The sequence below is a fragment of the Mobula hypostoma genome, chromosome 4 (genome assembly GCF_963921235.1).
Source record: "Mobula hypostoma chromosome 4, sMobHyp1.1, whole genome shotgun sequence".
NCBI classification, from domain to species: Eukaryota; Metazoa; Chordata; class Chondrichthyes; order Myliobatiformes; family Myliobatidae; genus Mobula; species Mobula hypostoma.
In genome coordinates, this window is record NC_086100.1 from 149145782 (window position 1) to 149172654 (window position 26873).

Below are 26873 nucleotides of genomic sequence, written 5' to 3' on the forward strand. Positions count from 1 at the left end.
GAAAGCATCAAGTTGGATAAGTCACCGGGACCGGGCGGGATGTACCCCAGGCTACTGTGGGAAGCGAGGGAGGAGATTGCTAAGCCTCTGGCAGTGATCTTTGCATCATCAATGAGGACGGGAGAGATTCTCGAGGATTGGAGGGTTGTGGATGTTGGTTCCTTATTGAAGAAAGGGAGTAGGGATAGCCCAGGAAATTATAGGCCACTGAGTCTTACTTCAGTGGTTGGTAATTTGATGGAGAAGATCCTGAGAGACAGGATCTATGAACATTTGGAGAGCCATAATATGATTAGGAGTAGTCAGCATGGCTTTGTCAAAGGCAGGTCGTGCCTTACGAGTCTGATTGAATTTTTTGAGAATGTGACTAAGCACATTGATGAAGGTAGAACCATGGATGTAGTATATATGGATTTTAGCAAGGCATTTGATAAGGTACCCCATGCAAGGCTTATTGAGAAAGTAAGGAGGCATGGGATCCAAGGGGACATTGCTTTGTGGATCCAGAACTGGCTTGCCCACAGAAGGCAAAGAGTGGTTGTAGACGGGTTATATTCTGCATGGAGACCGGTGACCAGTGGTGTGCCTCAGGGATCTGTTCTGGGACCCCTACTCTTCATGATTTTTATAAATGACCTGGATGAGGAAGTGGCGGGATGGGTTAGTAAATTTGCTGATGACACAAAGGTTGGGTGTGTTGTGGATAGTGTGGACGGCTGTCAGAGGTTACAGCAGGACACTGATAGGATGCAAAACTGGGCTGAGAAGTGGCAGATGGAGTTCAACCCAGATAAGTGTGAAGTGGTGCATTTTGGTAGGTCAAATATGATGGCAGAATATAGCATTAATGGCAAGACTCTTGACAGTGTGGAGGATCAGAGGGATCTTGGGGTCTGAGTCCTGTGCAGCTTGACTCTGTGGTTAAGAAAGCATACAGTGCATTGACCTTCATCAATCATGGGATTGAGTTTAAGAGCCGAGAGGTAGTGTTGCAGCTATACAGGACCCTGGTCAGACCCCACTTGGAGTACTGTGCTCAATTCTGGTCGCCTCACTATAGGAGGGACGTGGAAACAATAGAAGGGGTACAGAGGAGATTTACAAGGACGTTGCCTGGATTGGGGAGCATGCCTTATGAGAATAGGTTGAGTGAACTCGGCCTTTTCTCCTTGGAGCGATGGAGGATGAGAGGTGACCTGATAGAGGTGTATAAGATAATGAGAGGCATTGATCGTGTGGATAGTCAGAGGCTTTTCCCCAGGGCTGAAATGGTTAGCATGAGAGGGTATAGTTTTAAGGTGCTTGGGAGTAGGTACTGAGGAGATGTCAGGGGTAAGTTTTTTACGCAGAGAGTGGCGAGTGCGTGGAATGGGCTGCTGGTGGTGGAGGTGGAAACGATAGGGTCTTTTAAGAGACTCTTGGATGGCTACGTGGAGCTTAGAAGAAAAGAGGGCTATGGGTAAAGCCTAGGTAGTTCTAAGGTAGGGACATGTTCAGCACAGCTTTGTTGGCCAAAGGGCCTGTATGTGCTCTATGTTTCTATGATTCTGGCACAAGTGCTTTCAGATTTGTTCAGGCATCTGATTTATTTATTCCTTCCTTCAGTGTTGCAACTCATACCTCAACATATTATAAAGTTCATTCTTATAAAAGTTATGTTTTTACCTTCAGTTTTCCTTTTTGGGATTCACAGAGATTTGCTGTGACTCTCTGTACACTACTGCATTGTGTCTGCTGGGTTAGCTTCATCTCATGAAAGCAATCAAAATTTGGATGTTATTAAGAAAAACAGTGATTGATCTGAAATTATAATCGGGAATTTTGCAGTCATTCCCTAAAGAGCAAAAACTGCTTAGTAATCAGCAGGGTAGGAAGCAAAAATACAAATATGCTGTGGGCCATTTGGTATTTCAATTTAAATAAACCCAAATTTAATTTGATGATAAGGAAAACAAAATAAAGTCAAAAAAGCTGAATGATCAAAGAGTTAATATTTAGCTAAATACTTTGAAAGCCTAGGAGTTTTTACAGGCTACTGGTGACCAAAATATGCTACTGCCATGGTACAAAGCGTGTATTCTCCATGATCCAATGTAAGTAAATTGAAATGTAAAAGAATTGGTGCCCAAGGAAGGAAGAATATATTCCAGATGTGATGGAAATGTTGTAACTGGGTTATTAATTCTGTGCATTTGAAATACTCAACAGAAAATGCTGAGTCCAAAGCTTTACAGAGTCCTTCCTAGGAAAGCAGAAAAACCTGCAGTCTTCAGCAACAAATCTTCTCGCTTGTCCAAACTTTAACCTGTTATAATGATATTCAACTCTAAGACCATAAGATATAGGAGTAGAATTAGGCTATTTAGCCCATCGAGTCTGCTCCTCCATTTCATCATGGTTGATCCATTTTCCTCTCGGCACCAATCTCCTGCCTTCTCTCCATAACGCCTCATGCCCTGACTAATCAAGGATCTATCATATCTCTGTCTTAAATATACATAAGGACTTGGATTTCACAGCCAGCTCTGGCAAAGAATTCCACACACTGACACTCGCTGGCTAAAGAATTTCCTCCTCATCTCCATTCTAAAAGGACGATCCTCTATTCTGAAGCTGTGCCCTCTGGTCCTAGACTCTCCCACCATAGGAAACATCCTCTCCACATACACTCTTTCAAGGCCTTTCACCATGCGATAGGTTTCAGTGAGGTCATCCCTCATTCTTCTGAATTCTAGTTAATATAGGCCCAGAGCCATCAGACGCTCTTCATATGACAAACCATTCAATCCTGGAATCATTTTTGTGAACCTACTTTGAACCCTCTCCAATGTCAGCACATCCTTTCTAAGCTAATGGGCCCAAAACTGCTCACAATACTCCAAGTGAGGCCTCATCAATGACTTATGAAGCCTCAACAGAATATCCTTGCTTTTATATTCTAGTCCTCTTGAAATGAATGCTAACATTGCATTTGTCTTCCTCATCACTGGCTCAACCTGCAAATGAACCTTTAGGCAATCCTGCACAAGGACTTCCAAGTCCTTTTGCGCCTCAGATTTTTAAATTTTCTCTCCATTTAGAAAATAGTCAACATTTTTATTTCTTCTACCAAAGTGCATGATCATGCACTTCCTGACATTGTATTCCATCAGCCACTTCCTTGCCCATTCTCCTAATCTGTCTAATTCCTCTGTAGCCTCTCTACTTCCTCAAAGCTACCTGCCTCTGCACCTATCTTCATATTGTCAACAAACTTAGCAATAAAGCCAACAATTCTGTCATCCAAATCATTGACATATAACATAAAAAGAAGCAGTCCCAATATAGACCCCTGTGGAACAGCACTAGTCACTAGCAACCAAGCACAAAAGGTTCCCTTTATTCCCACATTTTGCCTCCTGCCAATCAGCTACTGCTTTATCCATGCTAGAATCTTTCCTGTAATACCATGGGACCTTAACTTGTTAAGCATCCTCATCAGTGGCACCTTGTCAAAGACATTCTGAAAAAGTACACAATATCCACCAGTTCTCCTTTCTCTATCCTGTTCGTTATTTCTTCGAAGAATTCCAACAGATTAGTCAGACAAGGTTTTCCCTTCAAGAAACCATGCTGACTACGGCCTATTTTATCTTGTCCTTCCCAGTACCCAGAAACCGCATCCTTAACTTTCAATTCCAATGTCTTCTCAACCACTGAGGTTAGATTAACTGGCCTATAATATCCTTTCTTCTGTCTCTCTCCCTTCTTGGAGAGTGGACTGATGTGCAATTTTCAAGTCTTTCAGAACCATGCCTGAGTCAATTGATTCTTGAAAGATCATTGCTAATGTCTCCATAATATCTTCAGCCACCACTTTCTGAACCCTGGAGTGTACACCATCTGGTCCAGGTGACTTATCTACCTTCAGACCTTTCAATTTCACCAAGAAACTTCTCCCTACCAACGGCAACTTCACACTCTTCTGACCCCTGACACTACGGAACTTCCACCATACTGCTAGTATCTTCTACAGTGAAAACTGATGCAAAATACTTAATTCAGTTCGTCTACCATTTTCTCATCCCCCATTACTACCTCTCCAGCATAATTTTCCAATGGTTGAAAATCCATTCTTGCCTCTCTTTTACACTTAATGTATCTGAAGAAACTTTTGGTATCCTCTTGTTGGCTAGCTTACTTTTGTATTCCACCTTACCTGCTTAATGACTTTTCAGTTGCCTTCTGTTGGTTTTTAAAAGCTTCCCAATCCTCTAACTTCCCACTAATTTTTGCTCTATTATATGCCCTCTCTTTGGCTTTTATATTGGCTTTGACTTTTCACCACGGTTGTGTCATCTTGCCCTTAGAACACTCCTTCCTCTTTGGGATGTACATATCCTGTGCCTTCTCAATTGCTTTCCAAGCTTTGAGTGTACATTTTGTGTTTTCTTGGGCCATTAATCTCTTTTGCAGCTTTCTCTCATTATATAGTAAAACATGGAGTCATTCAATTATGTGGCCCATGTGGTTATAACAATGAAGTTAAATTTACCCTTGAGTGACCTGACTACCATAGTTTCAGTTATTATCTCATGGGCACAACTATTCTTTCAAAAGTTAACCTTCCACTGAGGTGTGTCTTTTTCAATCCAAATGCTTCATTCTTTGCGCATGTAATCACAAAGCGGCCACATGTTCTGAAAAAATGTGTTGCTAATTACTCACTAGTTATTCTTAAGAAATACCTAGGCTGAAACTTAAAAGTGAATTTTTTTCCCTCTGTTTGATGCCTGCTGCAGTTGTCAGTTGGGTCTCAACTTGGAAGAGTGATAAGACAACATTTGAACCTTCCCCAGCTCTCTGTGTTACATTTTAACCTTGCCACTGTCCAACAAGTTTTAAGTTTCTAACTGTTGCCGATGTACCTCCACTGCTCCCATTTCAGTACAATGTCTGTGATCGCCTACAGGAATATTTTGTCTTGCTTGAATGTGATATGAGTTGCAAGATGCAACAGAATGCAATTTAATTTCCTAGAATTCATGTATTGTGCAGATTAACTTCCTGATGAGCTAAGTTTGTTAATTGTAATATTTTAAAAAAAAATTAATTGATATCCATTCCACAGGTTTGGAAAATAAAAATGGGATAATTGACCTGACAAATACATTATGCTAATATTCTGGTGTACCATCTCTTTCCAACAGAGCTGGCTTCTGAATGTGCCTGTGGTTACCCTAAATTGTCTGAGGCTGTAAGGGAAGGATGGCTTATATCACTGCTTCAAGCAAACTCATGCATTTTGGCAGATCTGATGCAGATTCTTAGGACTGGAGATGTGGAGGAGGTGAGGAATCACAACTAAATACAATTGAATTATTTTTTGTGTCACCAGGGCCAGTTCCCACCCTCCCATTTCCACACCGGTGCCAGTTTCCACTCTCTCTTTCCCACAGTGGGATCAGTTCCCCGTCTCCCTCTCCCACATCAGAACCAGGTCCTGCCTTCCCCTTCCTACACTAGGACCAGTTTTTATTCCCCCTATTCCCACTTGGACCACATTGTATCCTCCCTTTCTCACACCGGGACCAATTCCCACCCTCCCATTCCCACAATGGGACCAATTCCCGTCCTCCCTTTCCCACACCAGAACCAATTCCCACTCTCCTTTTCCCACAATAGGATCAATTCACACCCTCCCTTTCCCATACTGTCTGTTGATTGTTCCTGCTGTCTATTTATTGTGTATTTAGAGCCAATCATAATTTATCATTGTCTTAAATCTAGGTCAGAACAGTCCTCCAGTTACCTGAAACACAAAGAGAACTGGGCAAGTTGTTGAACCCTGAAGTAGGACAATTTGTGTGTTGTGACCTATCTTCCCCCATGATTGAAAACCAAGAAACCAGGCAATCCAGAGATGTCCTAATAATGGTCAAGGAATCAGTAAGTGATAATGCTATTCCCGAAGATATCATCACCAATACATCGCCTGAACATTTGGAGCCTGGGAGCCAAGAAGTTGCAAAGTTGAACTTACTAGCCATACCTGAGCTTGTGGATTGCAGTAGCAGTGATGCAGCCAGTTGTATGCTACCAAAGACCCCTTGCAGCATGAAAGGAGAATCTGTGAGTGGAGACACAAATACTGTGACAGAAGAAGTCATTGCAAACCTCAAAGCTGAAGTAGGAGAGCTTCAGGAAGAGAAAGCAGAGATGGATCTTCGCCTGCAGTGTATGAACAATCAGTTACTCGATTCAGCTGAAGAGAAGAGCAGATTGGAGGATGAATTATATGCTGCAGGGAGAGAAGTGAACCATTTGGCTCAGAAACTTGAGGCATTGACAAAAGGGAAGATACAAGAAGAAGAATCAATGAAAAACAACTTGAGGAAAGAAAATGAGGTTTTGGAGAAGAGAAATAAAGAGCTTCTAAATGAGCTTACAAAACTGGAAACCAGCCAGCAAGCAATGGAAACAGAGTTTGAACAAAAGAGTGAAGAATATTTGCAGAAAATATCTCAATTGAAAGAAGATAAGAAGAAGATGGAGGACAAGTTTAATTGCATGCAGCAAGAAAATGCAGAGATACTAAAAGAGTGTCATCAAAGTATTGAAACATTGAGCACAGAAAATGTGGAAATGAAGGGAAGATTATCAGAGCTTAAATCCAAGGATAAAATTTTTACTAATATGGTGACAGAACTGAAAAAGAAAGTTGAAGAGATGATGAAAGAAAATGAACACCTGATTAACAAAATTGACAAAATGGAGAGTGAGAAGACAAATATGGTTCATGAAACAATACATCACTTAACAAAAGAGAATGAACATCTTTTAGGAAAAGTCAGAGAACTGGAAAATGAACTGGAGAATTATTCCACTGCGAATACCGCGGCACAATATAAAATAAATCAAATAGAAAATGCAAATACCAATTTGATGAATGTGAAAGAAAATTTAATCAAAGAACTGAAAGTGCAGGGAGAAGTTGAAATAAATGAAAAGCCAGATGAGTTACAGAAAATGTCATCACAGCAAAGTGATGTTTTATTACAAGAAGCTACTGGCTGTGAGAATGACAGGAAGATAACATTAAAAGCCAAGAAGAGGAAGGAAGTGAAACAAAGCAAGAATTTGATGGAACGCCATGTTGAGTTTAATGATGTATTGTCTGAGACATCTACAGTGAAAATTGCTGGAAGATCTAATGAATACAAAACCTTGTCGTCCAAAGAGAATGCAGAGGATGAAAGTCCACTCAATGATGAAACGAGAATTGTTATCGAAGCATTTTTGGAAGAGATTGAGATGGTGAATGATGAGGCTTTTAAAACCATTAATTGTTCTGACATATCAAATTATTGGGAAGTCTTGTTAAAGGAGGAAGGTGGGAGGAAGACTTTATTAGATAAATAAGAAAGCTTTAAAAAAATTTAATGTAATATCAATTGTTTTATTCTCATTATTTTACAAGTTACATTTATTCTGCTGCGTTAGTCTAATTTTTTCACCTTTTTTAACTACAAGGGGTGATTGATAAGTTCGTGGCCTAAGGTAGAAGGAGTCAATTTTAGAAAACCTGGCACATTTATTTTTCAACATAGTCCCCTCCTACATTTACACACTTAGTCCAGCAGTCGTGGAGCATATGGATCCCTTCTTTGTAGAAGTCGGCGTCCTGGACCTCCAGAAGTGGTCCACAGCAGGGGTGATTGATATGTTTGTGGCTTAAAGTAGAAGGAGATGAGGAGAAACTTCAAACTTTCTGCATTTTCACTCTAAGAGTTGAACTGCACGTGCATGTAACGAGAGCTGTATAACTCATCTCCTTCTACCTTAGTCCACGAACTTGTCAATCACCCCTGCGGTGGACCAGTTCTACAAAGAAGGGATCCGTATGCTCCACGACCACTGGACTAAGTGTGTACATGTAGGAGGGGACTATGTTGAAAAATAAATGTGCTAGGTTTTCTAAAATTGACTCCTTCTACCTTAGGCCACAAACTTATCAATCACCCCTCATAAATAGTAGCTTGATAGCAATGTATTTGTATAGGAATAATTTGCTATTTGGGTAAAATGACACCTTTCCATTACAAATTGAAATATTAATTAATCAATCCTGCACTTAAAGGAAGGAGACTCAACCCCAGATAAGCTGCAGATGGGCTATGATATTCTACCAAGCAAATCACAAGATGCTGATCAGTCAAGAACAGCCATCAAGGTAAATTTTTATAAAACACTCAAGTAATGTCTTTACCTTCCATCACTTTATTAATCTAGTGAATTTAGAAAAAACAATTCTTTTAAATACCAGGCACAATTAGCTAATGTGGAAAGGAAAAATCAATTTGAGGAACGATTTGAAAAAGCAGAATTAGAGCTGAAGTCCAAACAAAGCGAGCTGGATGAGACAAAAGCTAAGGAACTTCTATACATTTTATCAGCCTCCTCAGTTTATGGAAAAGGTGATTCTGAATGGACATTCTGCACAGAGTTTACTTTATCATTTATTGCCTCTTCTTTTGCAGAAATTTGCTTGCAGCCACTTGCTCTAGATTTAGTTCCACTGAGAACAATAACCCGCATTTAGTAAACAACAGGAATACTGCAGATGCTGGAAATTCAAGCAACATACATCAAAGTTGCTGGTGAACGCAGCAGGCCAAGCAGCATCTATAGGAAGAGGCGCAGTCGACGTTTCAGGCCGAGACCCTTCGTCAGGACTGCTTTGGTCTTTGGTGGGGATGTGCTTTTCAGGGAAAATGGCACAGGCTCAAAAAGAGGAGATGATGCAGTTGATTTGTGGCTGCAGCTGGATAGTGGATGGTGGATAAGGAAAGTGGTATGGTCACGTGTTAAAGGCACAGCAAGGGAAAACATGCCATATGAGTTTGCTGTGCAGTATGTAACCACATATAGATACATTGCAGTAAAACACAGAACACTCAGGCATATCTGAAGAGGGGAGGGCAGAGGAGCCTTACATAGTACAAAGAGGGAAGCTGGATCATTGATACTTATACCACATGTACCTGCAGATACACTGCAGTAATGCACAGAACGCTCAGGGGTCATCTCTGTTCAGGTGATGAAGACATACCTGAAGAAGAGGCAGTCCCTGAGGACAGAGGACACTTACACATGTACTTTGTACCAAGAGGGAAGCTGGATCGTTGATTCTTCAGTGGGAGTAAGCTGAGGAAGCAGGAGTTGAGCGTTATCGATAAAAGGAGCATGAACAGTGTTTAGAGAGAAACTGGAGAAGGGTGTGCCTCACACTAGGGTATGAGGACATTACTTTAGCCCGGTGGGACAGAAATAGGGATGAAGCAGCAGAAGAAATTGCTAAATAGTTTTATTTTCAGCAGCGAAGTCCACAAGATGCGTACATGTTGGAATTGAGGATGGGGAAGTTTGGATTTAAGAGGACAGTCTGTATTCAGTAAAAGGTTGCTGGGTTATCTCTGGATTCTAGATTGAGACTGGAACACTCCGCTGCTTCGTCAGATTAGAGCAGGGCTCTACATGGTCCAGCCATATCTACTGATGAATGTGTAGATTGATTCTCCAGCATATTTATTCCAGATTGTATCCCTTACATTTACAAAAACACAGATGGGCTGCATCATGTGGCATGGCCGAAGTGAGAGAGAGCACATGGATACTGGCAGTGAATGTGTTACTGAATTGCAGCCAGCTTCTAATTAAAACCCATTGAAAAGTTTGCATGGCCCCTTCTTTCAAATGCAGCCTCAGGTGTCTTTCCTTTTCCTTTCTGCAAAACTAGTAATCTGTGCTGTCACTTTGGCTCTGGAATTTTTTGCAGGCTGCTTCTCTCCTCCTGGCTGCTGAAAGCCTTTCTCAGCAAAACCAGCTCTTGGGCAAGTCAGTGATAGTGTTTGTCTGGCAATACTTCACCGATGAGAGCGGAAGTTTTACTATATTGACGACAGTAATATATACAAATAAAAATATATTTAAATGTTGTATACCCAAATCCATGCACCAAATACTCGGAGTCTTCATTTATTGGAGGCATCCCAGTTGAGACTAACTTTATGCTCTCCCAATATCTGTGTGAGTGAATTCCAACAGGAGTTGTCAAATACCAGCAGTGAGTGTGATTGCATAGAATATGGTTTCTTAGCTGATTCTCCTGCTCCACATATTATCACTTTTACATTTCACTCTACAAACCTGGGACATCTTGGTTTTTAAGGCTCAGTGAGACGTGAGACCTCATCGTTACCATCAGAACCATTGGCAAGGACCAGGAGGGAGAAAGTAGCTCATCATGTGTAGTTTTGTATGCCAGAACACCAAGAGTAATTAGGGCAGGTGGATCATCCTGTAGCATATGGACATTGCAAATGGTGCTGTTGAAATATGATTGGTATGAAGAATTTTATAATTTTGTGTGGCCTGGCACATTAATCCTTGTTCACATATTTATTGCTCTGAAATATAAAAAGCAAAAGAGAAAATATCTTGTCACATAATACACACAGTATATTTTGAACTGAAGCAGGAATGTCTTCTGTGATTCGTTCCAGGCCCAGAAATGGCATTCAGAGGCGGGGTTGGCAGAAGATAGATCTGAAAAGATCAAGCAAGACCTAACGCAAACTGTAACTGAGATGGAAAAGCTGTGTAGAACCACAGAAGAACAAGGACCTTTGCAAATGCAAGCAAAACTTATGGAAGAGGTAATACAAAATGGTTCATCTCTCAGTGAAGAAGTTCCTTCTACTGCTGTAATCTCTCCGAAGGAGGCTAGAAGATCAATTTACATGAATCATATTTCTACCCTAGAGGAAATTCTTGGCCTTCATTTTAAAATATATTCTGAAAAGTTGTGAATTGTATTATGACCGCAATTAAATCTTTATGTGAGATAGATTGAGCCTTGGATTCTCACTTACAATTCTAAATGAGAAAAAAAGAGTTTTGCCTCAAAATTGGATACTGTGTACTATACTTTCATATATGATGGAATTTAATTTTGATAAAGTATCAAGCTGAAAAAGAAAACTTGCTGTGTTTAGCTGCAATAGTCCTTTCAGATTATGCAATTGACTTGCTAACACTTTGAGGACTCAGACATGATTTGTGCTTCATTGCAAACAATTTCATTTTACTTCAGTGGAACATGATATTGGATGACACTTAAAGTTGTTTGCCCATTGCAATCAGTTCAATCAGGATGTCAAGGGTTAAACCCAGGGGGATATATCATGAGGCCTTCATAGTCTTGACATTCACTTAGTTCAGTAGATTGCAATTCGGCAGCAAAGTGTGTAGTTACTTTTTGTACTATACATTAATGCACATTTCTGGACTGAACTACAAAAATAGGGAAATAGTTTTATTAGGTATAACATTTGTTAATAAGGATTAATTTTAAAAATGGTAATGATCTCACACTATTGTTCATTAAAATGCAGCTGCCTGCTGTTTCTCACATTTAAGTCCCAGTTACTGTTGCAATAGAGCCCTCTACAGGGAACAAGTTCATCAGCATCTGTGGGAAATTATTCCAGTCCCTTTGTCAGGAGTAGGTTTTAAATATGTACCTCACACGTTAAAATCCAGATTTGTAGTTCACATTTTAAGCACTGTTTGTAAAAACATGAGCAATAGAAGCAAGAGTAGGTTATTGGGTCCCTCACACCCTGCTCCATCATTGTGGCGGATCTTTACTGGAGTGCCTTTTTAAGATAAGATAAAAAAATTTTTATCCCAAAGGACATTTTTGTTGCAAGGTTGCTCAGTCAGAAATATATACTTTTAAACACAAAATGTACATTAAAAAGTAATAGTGCAAAATACAGATGTGCAATGAAACCATATACTTATATACTTAAGGAGGAGAAGGTGTAGAATCTTATAGCCACAGGCATTCAGTGGTGCACCTTGATAGATTCAGTCTGTTACTAAAGGTGCTCTCTGTTTGTCCAGTATGTCATGGAGGGGGTGAGAAAGATTGTCCATAATGCTCCGTAGAGTCTGCAGCATCCTCTTCTCGGATACAACCACCAGGGAACCTATCTCCATAGAAAGGGTGCAGAGGAGATTTACAAGGATGTTGCCTGGATAGGGGAGCATGCCTTATGAAAATAGGTTGAGAGAACTCGGCCTTTTCTCCTTGGAGTGACGGAGGATGAGAGGTTACCTGACAGAGGTGTGTAAGATGATGAGAGGCATTGATCGTGTGGATAGTCAGAGGCTTTTTCCCAGGGCTGAAATGGTTGCCACAAGAGGACACAGGTTTAGGGTGCTGGGGAGTAGGTACAGAGGAGATGTCGGGGTAAGTTTTTTACTTAGAGAGTGGTGAGTGCGTGGAATGGGCTGTCGGCTATGGTGGTGGAGGCGGATACGATAGGGTCTTCTAAGAGACTTTAGAATAGGTACATGGAGCTTAGAAAAATAGAGGGCTATGGGTAACCCTAGTAATTTCTAAGGTAGGGACATATTCGGCACAACTTTGTGGGGCAAATGGCCTGTATTGTGCTGTAGGTTTTCGATGTTTTCTATGTTTCTCCACCCCCAGAACGGAACCAGCCTTCATGATGAGCCTACTGTCCCAGTAGACTACAGTGCAGAATAGAATGCTGGCCTCCACTGAGTCATTTCTCTGCAAAAATCCCATACCATATTATTCCCTTAAAATTTCTGCCGCTGTCTATGACAGCAAAATAAATACCAAAATGCATTCAGATTAGTGAAATACAAAAGCAGCTTGAAGAGAAATTAAAGACACACATTCATATTTCCTTGCAGTGAGGAAATAGGCCATTTGGTCCATCTTGCCTATAACAGCTTTCGAAAAAATTCCTACCAACCTCATTTCTCCAATTATTTCCCGGTAAATTAGCATCCTCTGATTGTCCTCCAACCTACCTACAGAGTCAATTAACCTATCAAATAGCACCTCTTTGGGATGTGGGAAGAAACTGGAGCACCTGGGGAAACTGATGTTATCACGGGGAGAACGGGGACGGAAAACACTGGAGGCTAAGATTGAACTCAGGATGCTAAAATTGTGAGGCAGCAAGTACACCTGCACTGCTGCTCTGCCACAGTTTGAGGGTAGATTTCAGACTGTAACACGGTATTTATAGCATCTAAATGTTATATTTTATTACTTGTTAATTTATTTGTGGTAATATTATGTGTTATTTCTGAGTTAGGTGTATGGTGTTATCCTCTGTGGTTTGGAGAAACATTGTTTCGTTTGGTGGTCATATATCTCTATGGCTGAGTGGCAATAAACTCAAACTTGGCCTCTGAATACTCTCATGTCAGCAGAGTTTTTCACAATTGTTAAGTCTTTATAGATTATTATATTGATAAAAGACATATTTTCAAGAAAACTATTTGCTCACTTCCCACTTCCAGTTGACAAGAACAATTAATCACTAATTCTGGTTTGGTGTCTCTTTAAAAATAACTTAACCTAATATTGGATTGATCTGTTTATCTCCATTTAGTTAAAGCATGTCTTGGCATGGTTGGTTCCTCTTCTCAGGCACCTTGTTGAGGCTGAGAATGCAGATTCCATTCTCAGGCATTTACCAGTAACATGGTGTGCCAGCCCTTACATGTTACACAACAGCAGGTTTTTTAACAGTTAGTCTCACTCTTGTAAATCTTTCCTCCCTTGTGAGCAAGATATTTTCCTCCATATTTCAGCTGAAATCAATAGCAATCATTTCCACTTTATGATGCTTTTAATACTAACATACAGGTATGACTAAAAGATCATAAGATATAGGAGCAGAAGTAGGCCATTCGGCCCATCGAGTCTACTCTGCCGTTCAATCATGGGTTGATCCAGTTCTTCCAGTCATCTTCACTCCCCTGCTTTCACCCAATATCCAGACCGCAAAGGAAATGGAGAGTGCAACCAAACCTGCCTTCCTCCCACCCACCTTGATAGCTAGTAAGCAGAAGCATCAGTTTAAGGTTTGAAATCCTCAATATTGTCAGTCTACGTATTATAAACTCTCAGATCATTTGATTATTTTATGCCATACACATCATTCAGTTTGTTTTCTACTTGATGGCTACTGTGTTACCTGTAATTGGGGAACCATTTCGTCAAGCAACTCTGCTCTGTCGACCAAAAGCAGAACTTCCCGATGGCCAAACATTTTAACTCTGATTCCCATTCCTGTTCTGACATATCGGTTCATGGTCTCCTCTTGTGACAAGGTGGAGGAGCAACAACTTATATTCATTCTGGGTATCCTCCAACCTGACGGCATGAATATTGATTTCTCCTTCTGGTTAAAAAAAAATCTCTCCCCCTCCCCTCTATTCCCCCTCAGGCCATTTACCTCTTTTCACCTGCCTATCACTTTGTCCCAGGTCCCCTCCTCTTTCCCTTTCTCCTATGGTCCACTCTCCTCTCCTATCAGGTTCCCTTTTCTCTAGCCCTTTACCTTTCCCACCTACCTGGCTTCCCCTATTATCTTCTCGCTAGCCTCCTTGCCCTCCCCCCACCTTTTAACTCTGGTGTCTTCCCCTTCCTTTTTCAGTCCTGAAGAAAGGTCTCGGTCTGGAATGTCAACTGTTTATTCATTTCCATAGATGCTGCCTGACTTGCTGAGTTCCTCTACCGTTTTGTGTGTGTTGTTTTAAGTATATTGTCTGTTGCTCCAAGCTCACTAAACATAGATTTTAATCTATTATAAAATGGTGTTTGGGTTAAAATATGGCTTTGGTTGCTATAGTCAGTTTTTAGTTAGATAATGTCAAATCTTTATGTTTTTTCCACATTAAAATCCAATTAGCTAGTATGGACAATTTTTTTCCAAATCTTTTTATTATTATTATCCAAAATTTGCAAGAGTACTTCAAAGTAAACAACACTTACAATGTCTCAAGAAAAAAAACATTATTATAAAGACTGAAAAAAGTTTTGGCGATGAAAAAAAAGAGAGGGAAAAACCCTACTGGACAAGAAAAAGTGAGAAAAAAAATCCCATTAGGTGTTCAACCCTGGAGCCATGTGTCATACAAAAGCTTCTAAAGATAAACATCAAACTTCCATCAAAAAAGAGAAATGTACCAAAAATTTACATTTAGATTGTGGAGGAAATTTATCAATTAACTCAAATGATAATAACGAGCAAATGAACCCCATCTTTTCTCAAAATCAAACGTAGGTTCAAAGGTTCGACTTCTAATTTTCTCCAAACTAAGACATAGCATTACTTGAGAGAACCATTGTGACAAAGTGGGAGCCACTGTATCCTTCCACTTCAACATAATGGCCCTCCTAGCTATCAATGTAACAAATGCAATAACATGTTGGTCAGACAAAGAAATACCATGGCTATTTTGAGGAATTATTCCAAAAAGCACAGTTAATTTGTTAGGTTGTAAGTTAATTTTAAGTGCTTCAGAAATTGTCGACAAAACTGATTTCCAGAACTTTTCCAGTAGAGAACAACACCAAAACATGTGTCTCAGTATAGCTGTCTCAGTTTTACATCTATCACAATAACTATCAACATTAGTGAATATTTTAGACAATCTCTCCTTCATCAAATGGTAACGATGTACAATTTTAAATTGAATCAGTGAATGACTAGCACAGATCGAAGAAGAGTTAACCGGCTTCAGAATCCGCATCCAATCTTCTGTTGTAAAGGTCAAAATGAGTTCCTTTTTCCAATCTTGTTTAATCTTAAATAAAGGACGCTGATCCCATTGTAATAATAAATTATAAATTCTTCCAATGGAACCCTTCATCGAAGGGTTCATACTCATAATAGTATCTAACAGATCAGCATCCAATATGTAAGGAAAATTACTTAAATATTTTTGTAAGAAATGTCTAAATTGAAGGTATTGTAAAATGTGTGCATAAGAAAGAGAATATTTATCAGCTAATTGTTCAAAAGACATCAGTCTATCTTCTTTAAATAAATCCAAAAAAGAATTAATACCGTTATTTTTCCAAAGTAAAAAAATTGGATCACTCAAAGAAGGCTTAAAAAAGTAATTTCGATAAATTAAACTACAAAGTTTAAATTTTTTAAGAATAAAAAAATTGCGGAACTGGAGCCAAATTTGTAAAGAATGCTTAATCACAGGGTATAAATTTAAATTAGTAACTTTAGCTAATTTTATGGGTAGAGCAGCTCCCAATTACGAGGTTAAATAAAACTGTTTCACAGCTTTTAATTCCAAGTCTACCCAAATTGTCCAATTGTTCTTCTCAGCCCAATGTAACCAAAAGGACATGTATCACACTTTAACAGCCCAGTAATACATTCTTAAGTTAGGCAAAGCGAGACCTCCATCCTTTTGCAACTTTTGTAAGTGACATTTACTAATTGTTGGTCTTTTATTATTCCAGATAAAAAGATAAAATAATAGAATCAATCCGATCAAAAAACTTCTTAGTCAAAAAAACACGGGTATTCTGAAATAAATATAAATATGAACAAATTAAGGAATAGCAAGCTCTGGTGTTTTTAAAAAAGTAAACAGCCATAAAACACAAGTCTAATTACTAGTAATACTTACTTAAGCCCTTCATCTCTATGATGGCATAGACTGCCCACAGCAATTCACCAGAGTCGTCTGTCCTGGGCTAGTCCTTCAAGTTGTCTCAGGTGTAACCCACATTCTTGGTGTCAGCTTCAAAGTTGCGTTGCCAGGTGTGCTTTGGCTGGCCTCTCTTCTGTTTCCCCTGGGGATTCCATTTTACTGCTTGCCTGGTGACGTTGGTTCTTGGCTTATGCAGCATGTATCCTATCCATCCCCACCTTTTCCTTTATTCTTCTTCTGCTGGTAGCTGGTATGTTCTCTGCCATAGATTGGTGTTGCTGATGGCTTCTGGCCAGTGGATCCAGAGGATTTTTCTCAGATAGCTATGAAGTTCTGTACTTTCCTGTTAATAGTCTTTGTTGTCCTCCAAGTCAGAAGAACTGACTTCACAATGGAGTTGAACAGCCTTGGTGCCTTGGTGTGCTGCAACTGCTCCTTGGAGCACCAGATGTTCCTGAGCTGGATAAAGGCTGCCTAGCTTTGCCAGTCCTTGCCTTGACATCCACATTGGTGCCACCCTGTCTGTCAGTGACACTACCCAGGTAGACAAAGGCTTCTATCTCCTCCACTAATGCTGTATTTCCATTTTCATACATGGTCTTTACATTCTATGCTCCAATAGTGGTGGTCTTGGATGATAAAAACGTTGATTCACCCTGTGACTTCCACAGACTAGCTGCTTTCGTAGAGATTGTTAAGAGCACCAAATTTCTTGGTGTCCACCTGGCGGAAAATTTCACCTGGTCCCTCAACAACAGCTCCATAGCAAAGAAAGCCCAGCAGCGTCTCTACTTTCTGTGAAGGCTGAGAAAAGTCCATCTCCCAACCCCCACCCCCCATCCTCACCACATTCTACAGAGGTTGTATTGAGAGCATCCTGAGCAGCTGCATCACGGCCTGGTTCAGAAATTGCACCATCTCGGATTGCAAGACCCTGCAGCAGATAGTGACGTCAGCTGAGAAGATCATCGGGGTCTCTCTTCCCACCATCACAGATATTTACACTACAGATATCTGCAAAGCAAACAGCATTATGAAGGACTCCACGCACCCCTCATATAAACTCTTCTCCCTCCTGCCACCTGGAAAAAGACACCGAAGCATTTGGTCTCTCACGACCAGACTGTGTAATAGTTTCTTTCCCCAAGCCATCAGACTCCTCAATACCCAGAGCCTGGACTGACACCAACCTACTGTACCCTTTACTGTGCTTATTGACTTGTTATTATTTATCATTATTTATTGTAGTGCCTGCACTGTTTTGTGCACTTTATGCGGTCCTGGATAGGTCTGTAGTCTAGTGTAGTTTTTGTGTTTTTTCTTGCGCAGTTCAGTATAGTTTTTGTATTGTTTCATGTAGCACCATGGTCCTGGAAAACATTGCTCATTTTTACTATGTTCTGTACCAGCGGTTATAGTTGAAATGACAATAAAAAGTGACTTGACTTGATTTTCACCACACAAGTTCATGTTTTCTAGGCGAAGACCCTTTCTCTCCCAGGGATGAGGTCTTTGGAACTTCTGTTGGCATTTCCGTAGCTCTGGGATGAGGTTGCTAAGGCCCATGTCCTATCCTCCTCCTTTCTCAGCCAGGCTTGGGACTGTTCATAGCAGAACTAATTATTAGCAAAAAGGATGTATTTACATCATGGCTACATTTCTGAGACAATTCATCCAGTAGGGGGAGCCACAAGGCCATTTTATGCTCACAGGCATAGAACAAATATTGTACATCTCTTGCAATATATTGTATGTGTACCTTTCAATAAATTGTTTAGTTCCAGTAATCTTTAACATTTGGTTAGAGATAATCTAAATCTGTGTCTCATTCTTCATTCTCTTTGCTTCCATTTTTAAACATTTGTGTAGATCAACTGTGGGTATCGTTGGGAGAATGTGGATTTGTAATGTCACCTCACTAGTCTTGTACCATGAACTCATAACTTTGGCATAGTCTAGAGTGCTTGCCATATGTGTCACTGTGGTCAGTTCCGGTTCACAATTTCAACATGAAATCCAAGGCAGTTGAATTACTATCAAAGAAAATATCTGTTTCAACAGGGAAGCTTTTCTGTACAGTGTTTTGTGATTATTTGGGAAACAGTGACAAAAAGTGGAAGGCTGAGAATAATGCTTATTGCCGGTAAACAAAAAGGATACAAGTTTCAACTTTTAATTGTGTATTCCCTTTCAGAGTGTTTTAGTGAAATCTATTGGCCAAAACTCAGACTTCAGCTCTATGGACATTACAACTCTTCAGCAACAGATTGTTGCATTGAATTCCCAGCTTAAAGATCAGATTGCTTTGGAGAGGAAGCTTCAGGAATTGCAGTTTAAACTGGAACTCCTTCAGAACCAGCTTGACATAAAGGTAACTCAAGTTGACAACGCATATTCATACATGGAACACAAGAGACTCTGCAGATGCTCGAAATCCAGAGTAACACACACAAAATGCTGGAGACACTCAGCAGGCCAGGCAGCATGTACAAAAAGGAATAAACAGTCAAGATCTTGGGCTAAGACCCTTCATCAGGACTCTTCCTAGTGTAGGTGGTCCTAATTATGAGCTACTGATGTGAACATTAGGTTCTAGTCCTCAAATATATTATGCATCTTCTAATATTAAAAGAAGTCCAGAAAGATTTATGGTAATATAATTATAATCAAACACTCCAGATTCCAGTATCTGCAGTGTCTTTTTGCTGCTTTATGCTAAGACATTATATTTTTCCCTATTTTGGTGACTGATGGACACAGACTAAAGTAATATAGTTATTTCCTTCTGGGGCAATAATGTGATGTTCTCTTCACAACTATAGAAGCTCCACCTTGGAACTAATTATTCTGCTTCTTTGTCCAACAATTGCAACATCTTTTAATTCACTCTGCAACTTCCCATTGGTGATAATCACTCCAACAACTTTCCAGATGTCTAACGTCAGTGTGGTTCCACCTGTTCAATTTATCCTTCGTAGTCATGGTCCCTTGATCCTAAACTAACTTAAGGGATTGATTTGGGATTCTTATTGTTAATTACTTTCTCATTTAGAAGAGTGCGAAAGAAAGGTCCTATTCATCTAGCTTCTTTCATACCCTTTAGTCTTCCACTTCAACAAATGAAGCACTTCTGAAATATAGACATAATTGTTAATTAGGAAACATCCCAAGCCATTTGGACACAATGGTACTCAGCAAACAGAAGCAGATAAGGTGTCCTTAATTATATTGACTGATAAATATTGGATGACCCTGTTCCTTTTGATAAGTATCAAGAAATCTTATGCAAACGAGAGAAAATCTGCAGATGCTGGAAACCTAAGCAACACACACAAAATGCTGGAGGAACTCAGCAGGCCAGGCAGCATCTATGGAAAAAAGTACAGTCAACAATTTGGGCCGAGACCCTTCAGCAGGACTGGAGAAAAAAAGATGAGGGGCAGAGTTAAAAGGTGGGGGGAGGGGAGAGAGAAACACAAAGTAATAGGTGAAACTGGGGGGGGGTGGGTGGGGTGAAGTAAAGAACTGGAAAGTTGATTGGTGAAAGAGATACAGGGCTGGAGAAGGGGGAATCTAACAGGAGAGAACAGAAGGCCATGGAAGAAAGGAAAGGAGGGAGGAGCATCAGAGGGAGATAATGGGCGGGCAAGGAGATAAGGTGAGGGAGGGAAAAGGGGATGGGAAATGGTGAAGGGGGTAGGGTGAGGGCATTAGTGGAAGTTGAGAAATTGATGTTCATGACATCAGGTTGGAGGCTACCCAGACAGAATATAAGGTGTTGTTCCTCCAACCTGAGTGTGGCCTCATCATGACAGTAGAGGAGGCCATGGATAGACATATTGGGAATAGGAATGTGAGGTGGAATTAAAATGGGTGGACCCTGGGAGATCCCATTTTTTCTGATCTTTTGCATCTACCAGAGAACCAGAGAAGACAGAAAAATCTTTGGTTTGACTTCAGTGTGAAAGGCATCACTTCCAATAATGAGGCAATTCATTGTTACCACACTTAATATTTGCCTAGGTCCTGTTCTCAAATCTCTGCTATGAACTTAATTGAATCAGAACTAACATGAAAATGTACTACTAAATGTATCCAGTGTTTGGAAAGTATTCAAAGAATCATAATCATTCAGCATGAAAATGGGCCCTTTGGTCCTTCAAGTCCACATTGATCATCAAACATAACTTGCATTAATACTACAACAATTCCAATTTGTTCTCCCCACATTCCCCTCAAAATTCCCAACCCCACCTCCAATGTTCTACACTCTCTTAGGGAATTTATAGCACCCAATTAACTTGGAACATCTTTGGGACGTGGGAGGAAATTCGAGCACCTGGTGGACACCCACAAGGTATTATAGGAAAGTGTGCAAACTCCACAGAGACAGCACTAAGCTCAGGATTGAACCTCGTCACTGGAGCTGTGAGCAACATATCTGCTGCTGCCTAGTCTTCCTCAGCAACAGATGAAAAGGGAAATGACTGAGCCTGCTTTGTTTTATACCTTCATTGAAACCTACCTTCAAAATCTGGAAGCCATATCGATAACAGCTAACAGTATTTCAATTCAAGAAACATTAAAGTTCTGGATATGGACACTGAGGGAGTATCAACCTTTGCAATTCATTAAACCACCTGATTAAAAGCACAGAATTGCAAGTTGAAATGCATTTACTCTGCACAAGGGTTGTTACCACAACCAGATTAAAAGACAGGCTGGAGTACATTCTCATATGTTTGCATCAATATAGAAAATGATACTGTTCATATTGGAGCAGCAGGGAGCAATGTGTGGTAGAATATTTTGTACTATATTAAATTTATTTAAGCAAGCATCGTTACTGAGTGGAAAGCTAATGTTCACTGTACATGTGCATTGTTACTTTGTAGTCCAAAGCCGAAATGGATTTAAAGATGGAAAACTACTGCATGAGAGGTCAAATTGATACTTTGGCAGAACACGTCAATAATGCAGAGAATTTCAGAGCAAGATGTAATGAAATGAAAAGTGGGACTGATGGAGTAAGTCAAACAATTATTTTTCCATTGCGGACCCCACCAGCTTTAACGGTGTTTACAATCCAACAAAATAATACCTTGGAAGAATATTCCATTTTATATATAAACTCCGTGGCCACTGATTGTCTGTTCATGATCTTCTGCTACTGTACCCTATCCACTTTGATGTGTTGTGCATTCAGAGATGCTCTTCTGCACACCACAAATTATAACACATGGTTACTTGTGTTGCTGTTGCCTTCCTGTCAGGTTAAACCAGTCTGGCCACTCTTCTCTGACCTCTCTCATTGACAAGGCATTTTCGCCTTAGAACTACCACACACTGGATTTTTTTTTGTTTGTTTTTGCACCATTCTCTGTAAACCCTAGAGACTATTCTGTGTAAAAATCCCAAGAGATCAGCAGTTTCTGAGTTATTCAAATCACTTCATCTGGCACCAACAATCATTCCATGGTTAAAGTCTCAGATTACATTTCTTCCCCTTTGGTGTGTGGTCCAAAAACAGCTGAACCTTTTGACAATATCTGCATGCTTTTATACGTTAAGCTGCTGCCACATGATTGGCTGATGAGATATTTATATTAATGAGCAGGTGTACATAATAAAGTGGCCACTGAGTGTATTTTTAAAAAGCGCAAGATATTAAAAAATCATTATTTTGTAACAATACTACAACATTTGATCAGAATTTTGATCTTTGCTGTGATGGATTACAGTTTCCAACTCTATCAACACATCCCTTTCTGATTGTTAGTATTTCAGTTGTGCGGCTCTAGTGTTTTACTTCATTTTTAATATTCGCGTGAAGTACAAAGATTGAAAAGAAGTTGATTATCAGAAAGATTTATGCTTTTCTTATACTGAAACAAAATCGTTTCAGAATATCATAAATCTTTCTCCCATAATCGAAAAAATCCTCTAGCTACTGTCGGTAATGATATTTCCACAGATCGCAAACAGAGAGTTTGCCTTTTGAAACATGTTGCTGAGTGTGAGTCATTTGTAACACTGAAATGATCTGAACCTTCGACCTTCCAATGTTTTGTGAAGCTGCAGTTTATCAATGGTGCCAGCAATTCATGTCTGATTTTCCCCTCCCCCAGTCCCCATGCTCCTTGTCTAGCATAGTCTTCCATCTGTGCACAACCTCATTGCAATTCGTACCTTGATTGATGATTACTTCTTAAAGTTTACTCGTTTTCTTTCAAACCACTTATAATTAATGAAGTTTGTATCTAAAGTGACTTATTGATACTTAAGTTTACTTATAGTATACTTATTAAATGGTAGAAAAATAAATTTATATTACACACTGCAAAAATATATTGCAGCCAAGTGAATAATTTAAAGTGTTGACATTATGCAGAATGGGGAATCCGGCTGCCTGTGTCAGAATAAAAGTCAGACTTATTATTACAGTCTTACATGACATGCAATTTGTTGCCTTGTGGCAGCAGTGCAATACCAAGAAATAGATAAATCGTGCAATAAAGGGAACAATGAGGTAGTATTCCATTACGAAATCTGATGATGGAGAGGAAGAAGCTGTGCCTGAATCATTGAGAGTGGGTCTTCAGGCACCTATACTCTCTCCCTGATGAGAAGAGGGTACGTCCTGGATGGTGAGGAGCGTTGTGCCCATGAGGGATTTGGCTAAGTCCACAATCCTCTGCAGCCTTTTGCGATCTTGTGCAATGGAGCCGCTATACCCGGTTGTGATGTAACCATTCAGAATGCTCTCCATCATACATCTATAGGAATTAGTGAGAGTCTTTGGTGACATAACAAATCTTCTCAAACTTCTAACAAAGTAGAGCCACTTATGTGCATTCTTCTTGATTGCATGAAGAACCACAGAGCCCAGAACAGATCCTCTGAGATGTTGACACCCAAGTACTTAAAGCTGCCTGTATGTGTGCAGCAGGGTCACAAGTGAGGTGGGTTGTTTAATGGGGAAAGGCTGGTGGGGCTAGACTTGTATATAAGTAACACACACAAAATACTGGAGGAATTCAGCAGGCCAGGCAGCCTCTATGGAAAAGAGTACTGTTAATGTTTCAGGCCGAGATCCTACAGCTGCCTGGCCTGCTGAATACCTCCAGGTTTTTGTGTTGCATGGATTTCCTGCATCTGTAGATTTTCTCTTGTGTGTAGATTTGTATCTATCTGTGTTTAAAGGAGTTAAAGGGCGCTTGACTGAGATAGACAAGGTCCTGAGCATGTTGACGGGGTGTGTATAAAGAGGATGTTTCCTTGTGTGGGAGAATCTAGAACTAGAGACACGGTTTAAAAATAAAAGGCTGCTTTATTTTTCTGAGAAGATCTTGAATCATTGGCAAAAAAATACTGAAAATGTTGAGGAACTCAGTCAATCGAGCAGCATTTATGGAAAAACAAACATGCCAATATATTGGATTAAGAACCCTTCCTCAAAACTGATATTTGGAATTCTTTTCCTCAAAGGTTGATGGAAGCTGAGTCAATTTTGAGGTAGAGGTAGAAAGATTCTTCATTTGCTAGGAGGTGAAATGTTACCATGGGTATATTGATGTTTGTAGTTGGTGTTATAGTTAAATCAATAATAAATTATACAGCATTGGAGTGTGCCCTTTAACCGATGGTTTTCTGCTAACCATGATGCAAATATAATCAGAATCTGAATCGGCTTTAAGATCACTAGCATATATTGTGAATTTTTGCTGTTAAGTGGCTGCAGTACATTACAACACATAACAATATAAAATGTAAATTATAATAAGTATATATATACATGTTTAAAGTCAAATTAAATAAGAAATGCAAAAAGAGAAAAATTAAGTAGTGAGATAGTGTTCATGGGTTCAATGTCCATTCAGAAATCTGATGGAAGAGAGGAAGAAGCTATTCCTGAATGTTGAATGTATGCCTTTAGGCTCCTATACCTCCTCCCTTATCAATGAGAAGAGGGCATGCCCTGGGTGATGGGGGTCCTCATTGATGTACACTACCTTTTTGAGGCATCGTTCCTTGAAGATTTCCAGGATACTGGGGAGACTAGTGCCCATGATGGAGCTGATAGAGTTCTCGACTTTCTACAGCTTATTTTGATCTGGTACAGTGCCAACCCCCTCCCTCATACCAGACAGTAACGCAGCCAGTTAGAATATTCTCCATGGTACTTCTGTAGAAATTTGCAGGTGTCTTTGATGGCATACTAAATCTCCTCAAACTCCTAATGAAATATAGCCGCTGTTGTGCCTTCCTTGAAACTACATCAAAATGTGGGCCCAGGACAGATCCTCAGAAATTGTGACACCCAGAAACATGAAATTGCTCACCCTTTCCTCTTCTGATGCCTCAATGAATACTGCTGTGTGTCCCCTCACCTTATGCTTTCTGAAGTGCAAAATCAAAGTTTTGATCTTACTGATGTTGAGTGCAAGGTTGTTACTGTGATGCCACTCAACCAGCTGATCCTATCTGCCAGCAAATGGTCTATTGTCCTTCATCCCCTGCCTGTTCAATGCCACTTAAATGTTGCTTCTGCCAACCCCTCTGGCAGTGCATTCCTGGCAGCTACCACTCTCCATATACAAAAAAAAATACCTTGTGAGTCTTCTTTAATCTTTCTTCCTTTCACTTTAAATATATGCTGTCTGGAATTTAATATTTCTACCCTGGAGGAAAAAAAGACTGTGGCTAATAACCCTATCTATGCCTCTCATAATTTAATATACAGTAGTTTATTGGGTTGCCCCTCAGCATTCCAATTGCCCAACGTCCTTTGTCAAAGTCGTTATTGCAGTTCAACTGACTTTAACATTTTGACCCAAGCAGTTTTGATGACTCAAAATGGTTTCCCACCACTGGCAATACATTTCTATGTTCCCTTTGAACTACTGACTGAAAATTCCCCTCAGCTCTTCCTTTCTCTCTCAGTCACCTCTTAAAAAAAACAAATCTCCACACGTGTCTCTTTGTCCCAGTTTTAATTCGTCTATTGTGATTTCCTCCTCCTCGGCATGGCATTCGTTTCTATGTAACCTAGGATTTTATTTTACATTAAGCACGTTTGTGTGGAAATTGCTATTTTTCAGAACTGTTTAGTAGGTTAGTAGGTCAGAAATTCAGGTTAGAAAACAACTTGTCTTATGCAGGTGAACTTTTTTCCCACCTTGGATATGGGCATAATGGGAGAATTGAGGCCATGTTGATCCCTGGAGCTGTTTGCTCTGCAGTTGTGCTATCTAAAGGGGACCTCGCTGACGGTGCTTTAGCCCGGTACTGAAAACTTGACTCAGGCAGGTCCAGCCTTATTTATGTATTACAGGGTCAAGTTCAGACTTCAAAGTGGTTTGATATCATTCTATTACCATTGTACCAGTCTTCATAGTCTTGCTGTCCTTACCGGACTCATGCCAGGCACCAATCACTGAAGCCCACCCCTCATTTCACAATGGTTCTATAATCATAACAATGGTTGGTGCACATGCAATGACTGATAAACACATCTCTTCCATAGATAAGGAAATTCTCAGTTTTTCCCACATCGCCTATGCTCCAAATACTTCTTGAGAATGCAGGAACTTTGATGCTAACTTTTACCAATGTGATGTTTAATTCTTCAGAAACTTTACCAAGCCATGTTGTTTTCCTCCATTTTGCAAGGAACAACCTGAATGGACACTGCTGTCAGATTGCAGATGTTCCCTGGTTTGTTAGGGCTCCACTAGTTCTCTGTGTGCTACCTTTGTCCCCTTGTTCAAATGCAGCAATCCTGTTTAATCATTGGACTCGATTTTGGGGTCAGTTGTTTCTTACTCCTCAGTATATAAATACTTTGGGATATCATCCAATACATTATGAACTTTATAGAAATATTGCAATTTAAGACAATATTCATCAATTTAAAACAAAGTTTGTTTTTTTTTTCAGTTTGAGAGACTACAGAATGAAAATGCAAAAGCCAAGTTGCTGATTGCTCCACTCAAGGTATCGTGGGTTCAATAAGCAGTTCACAAAGCTGATGTTTTTATGACATTTAATTTGTTATCACAAGATACATTTTTATTTATTTCTGCTTTCCTCAGCCTTTTTTCTCCCATTTTCTCTGTAGTTTTACACAGTATTAAATCTGTCCCTTTTACTTATTCAGCAATGTATTTAAGATGCTGCAATGGTTTGGGAAAGCCCTCAATAAAAGTTCAAAGTAGATTTTTATATGTTACCTTGAGATTCAGTTTCTTACAGGCACTTCTAGGGAAAAAAGAAACGTTTTAGAATTCTGTGAGAAACTATACATAAGCAGAAAAAGG

General features: G+C 39.8%; 1 protein-coding gene across 2 annotated transcripts in view; it reads left to right on the plus strand.

Annotated features, from left to right (window-relative positions):
* Positions 1 to 26873, plus strand: part of LOC134345665 (golgin subfamily B member 1-like) — a 155219-nt gene that overhangs the window by 51510 nt on the left and 76836 nt on the right. For both annotated transcript variants that reach the window (XM_063046688.1, XM_063046687.1), the window contains exons 9-15: positions 5190 to 5329; positions 5770 to 7296; positions 8120 to 8212; positions 10545 to 10697; positions 18749 to 18925; positions 21450 to 21581; positions 26494 to 26550. In XM_063046688.1, the coding sequence (XP_062902758.1) occupies positions 5190 to 5329; positions 5770 to 7296; positions 8120 to 8212; positions 10545 to 10697; positions 18749 to 18925; positions 21450 to 21581; positions 26494 to 26550 (2279 nt within the window). The remainder of the gene's footprint in view (positions 1 to 5189; positions 5330 to 5769; positions 7297 to 8119; positions 8213 to 10544; positions 10698 to 18748; positions 18926 to 21449; positions 21582 to 26493; positions 26551 to 26873) is intronic.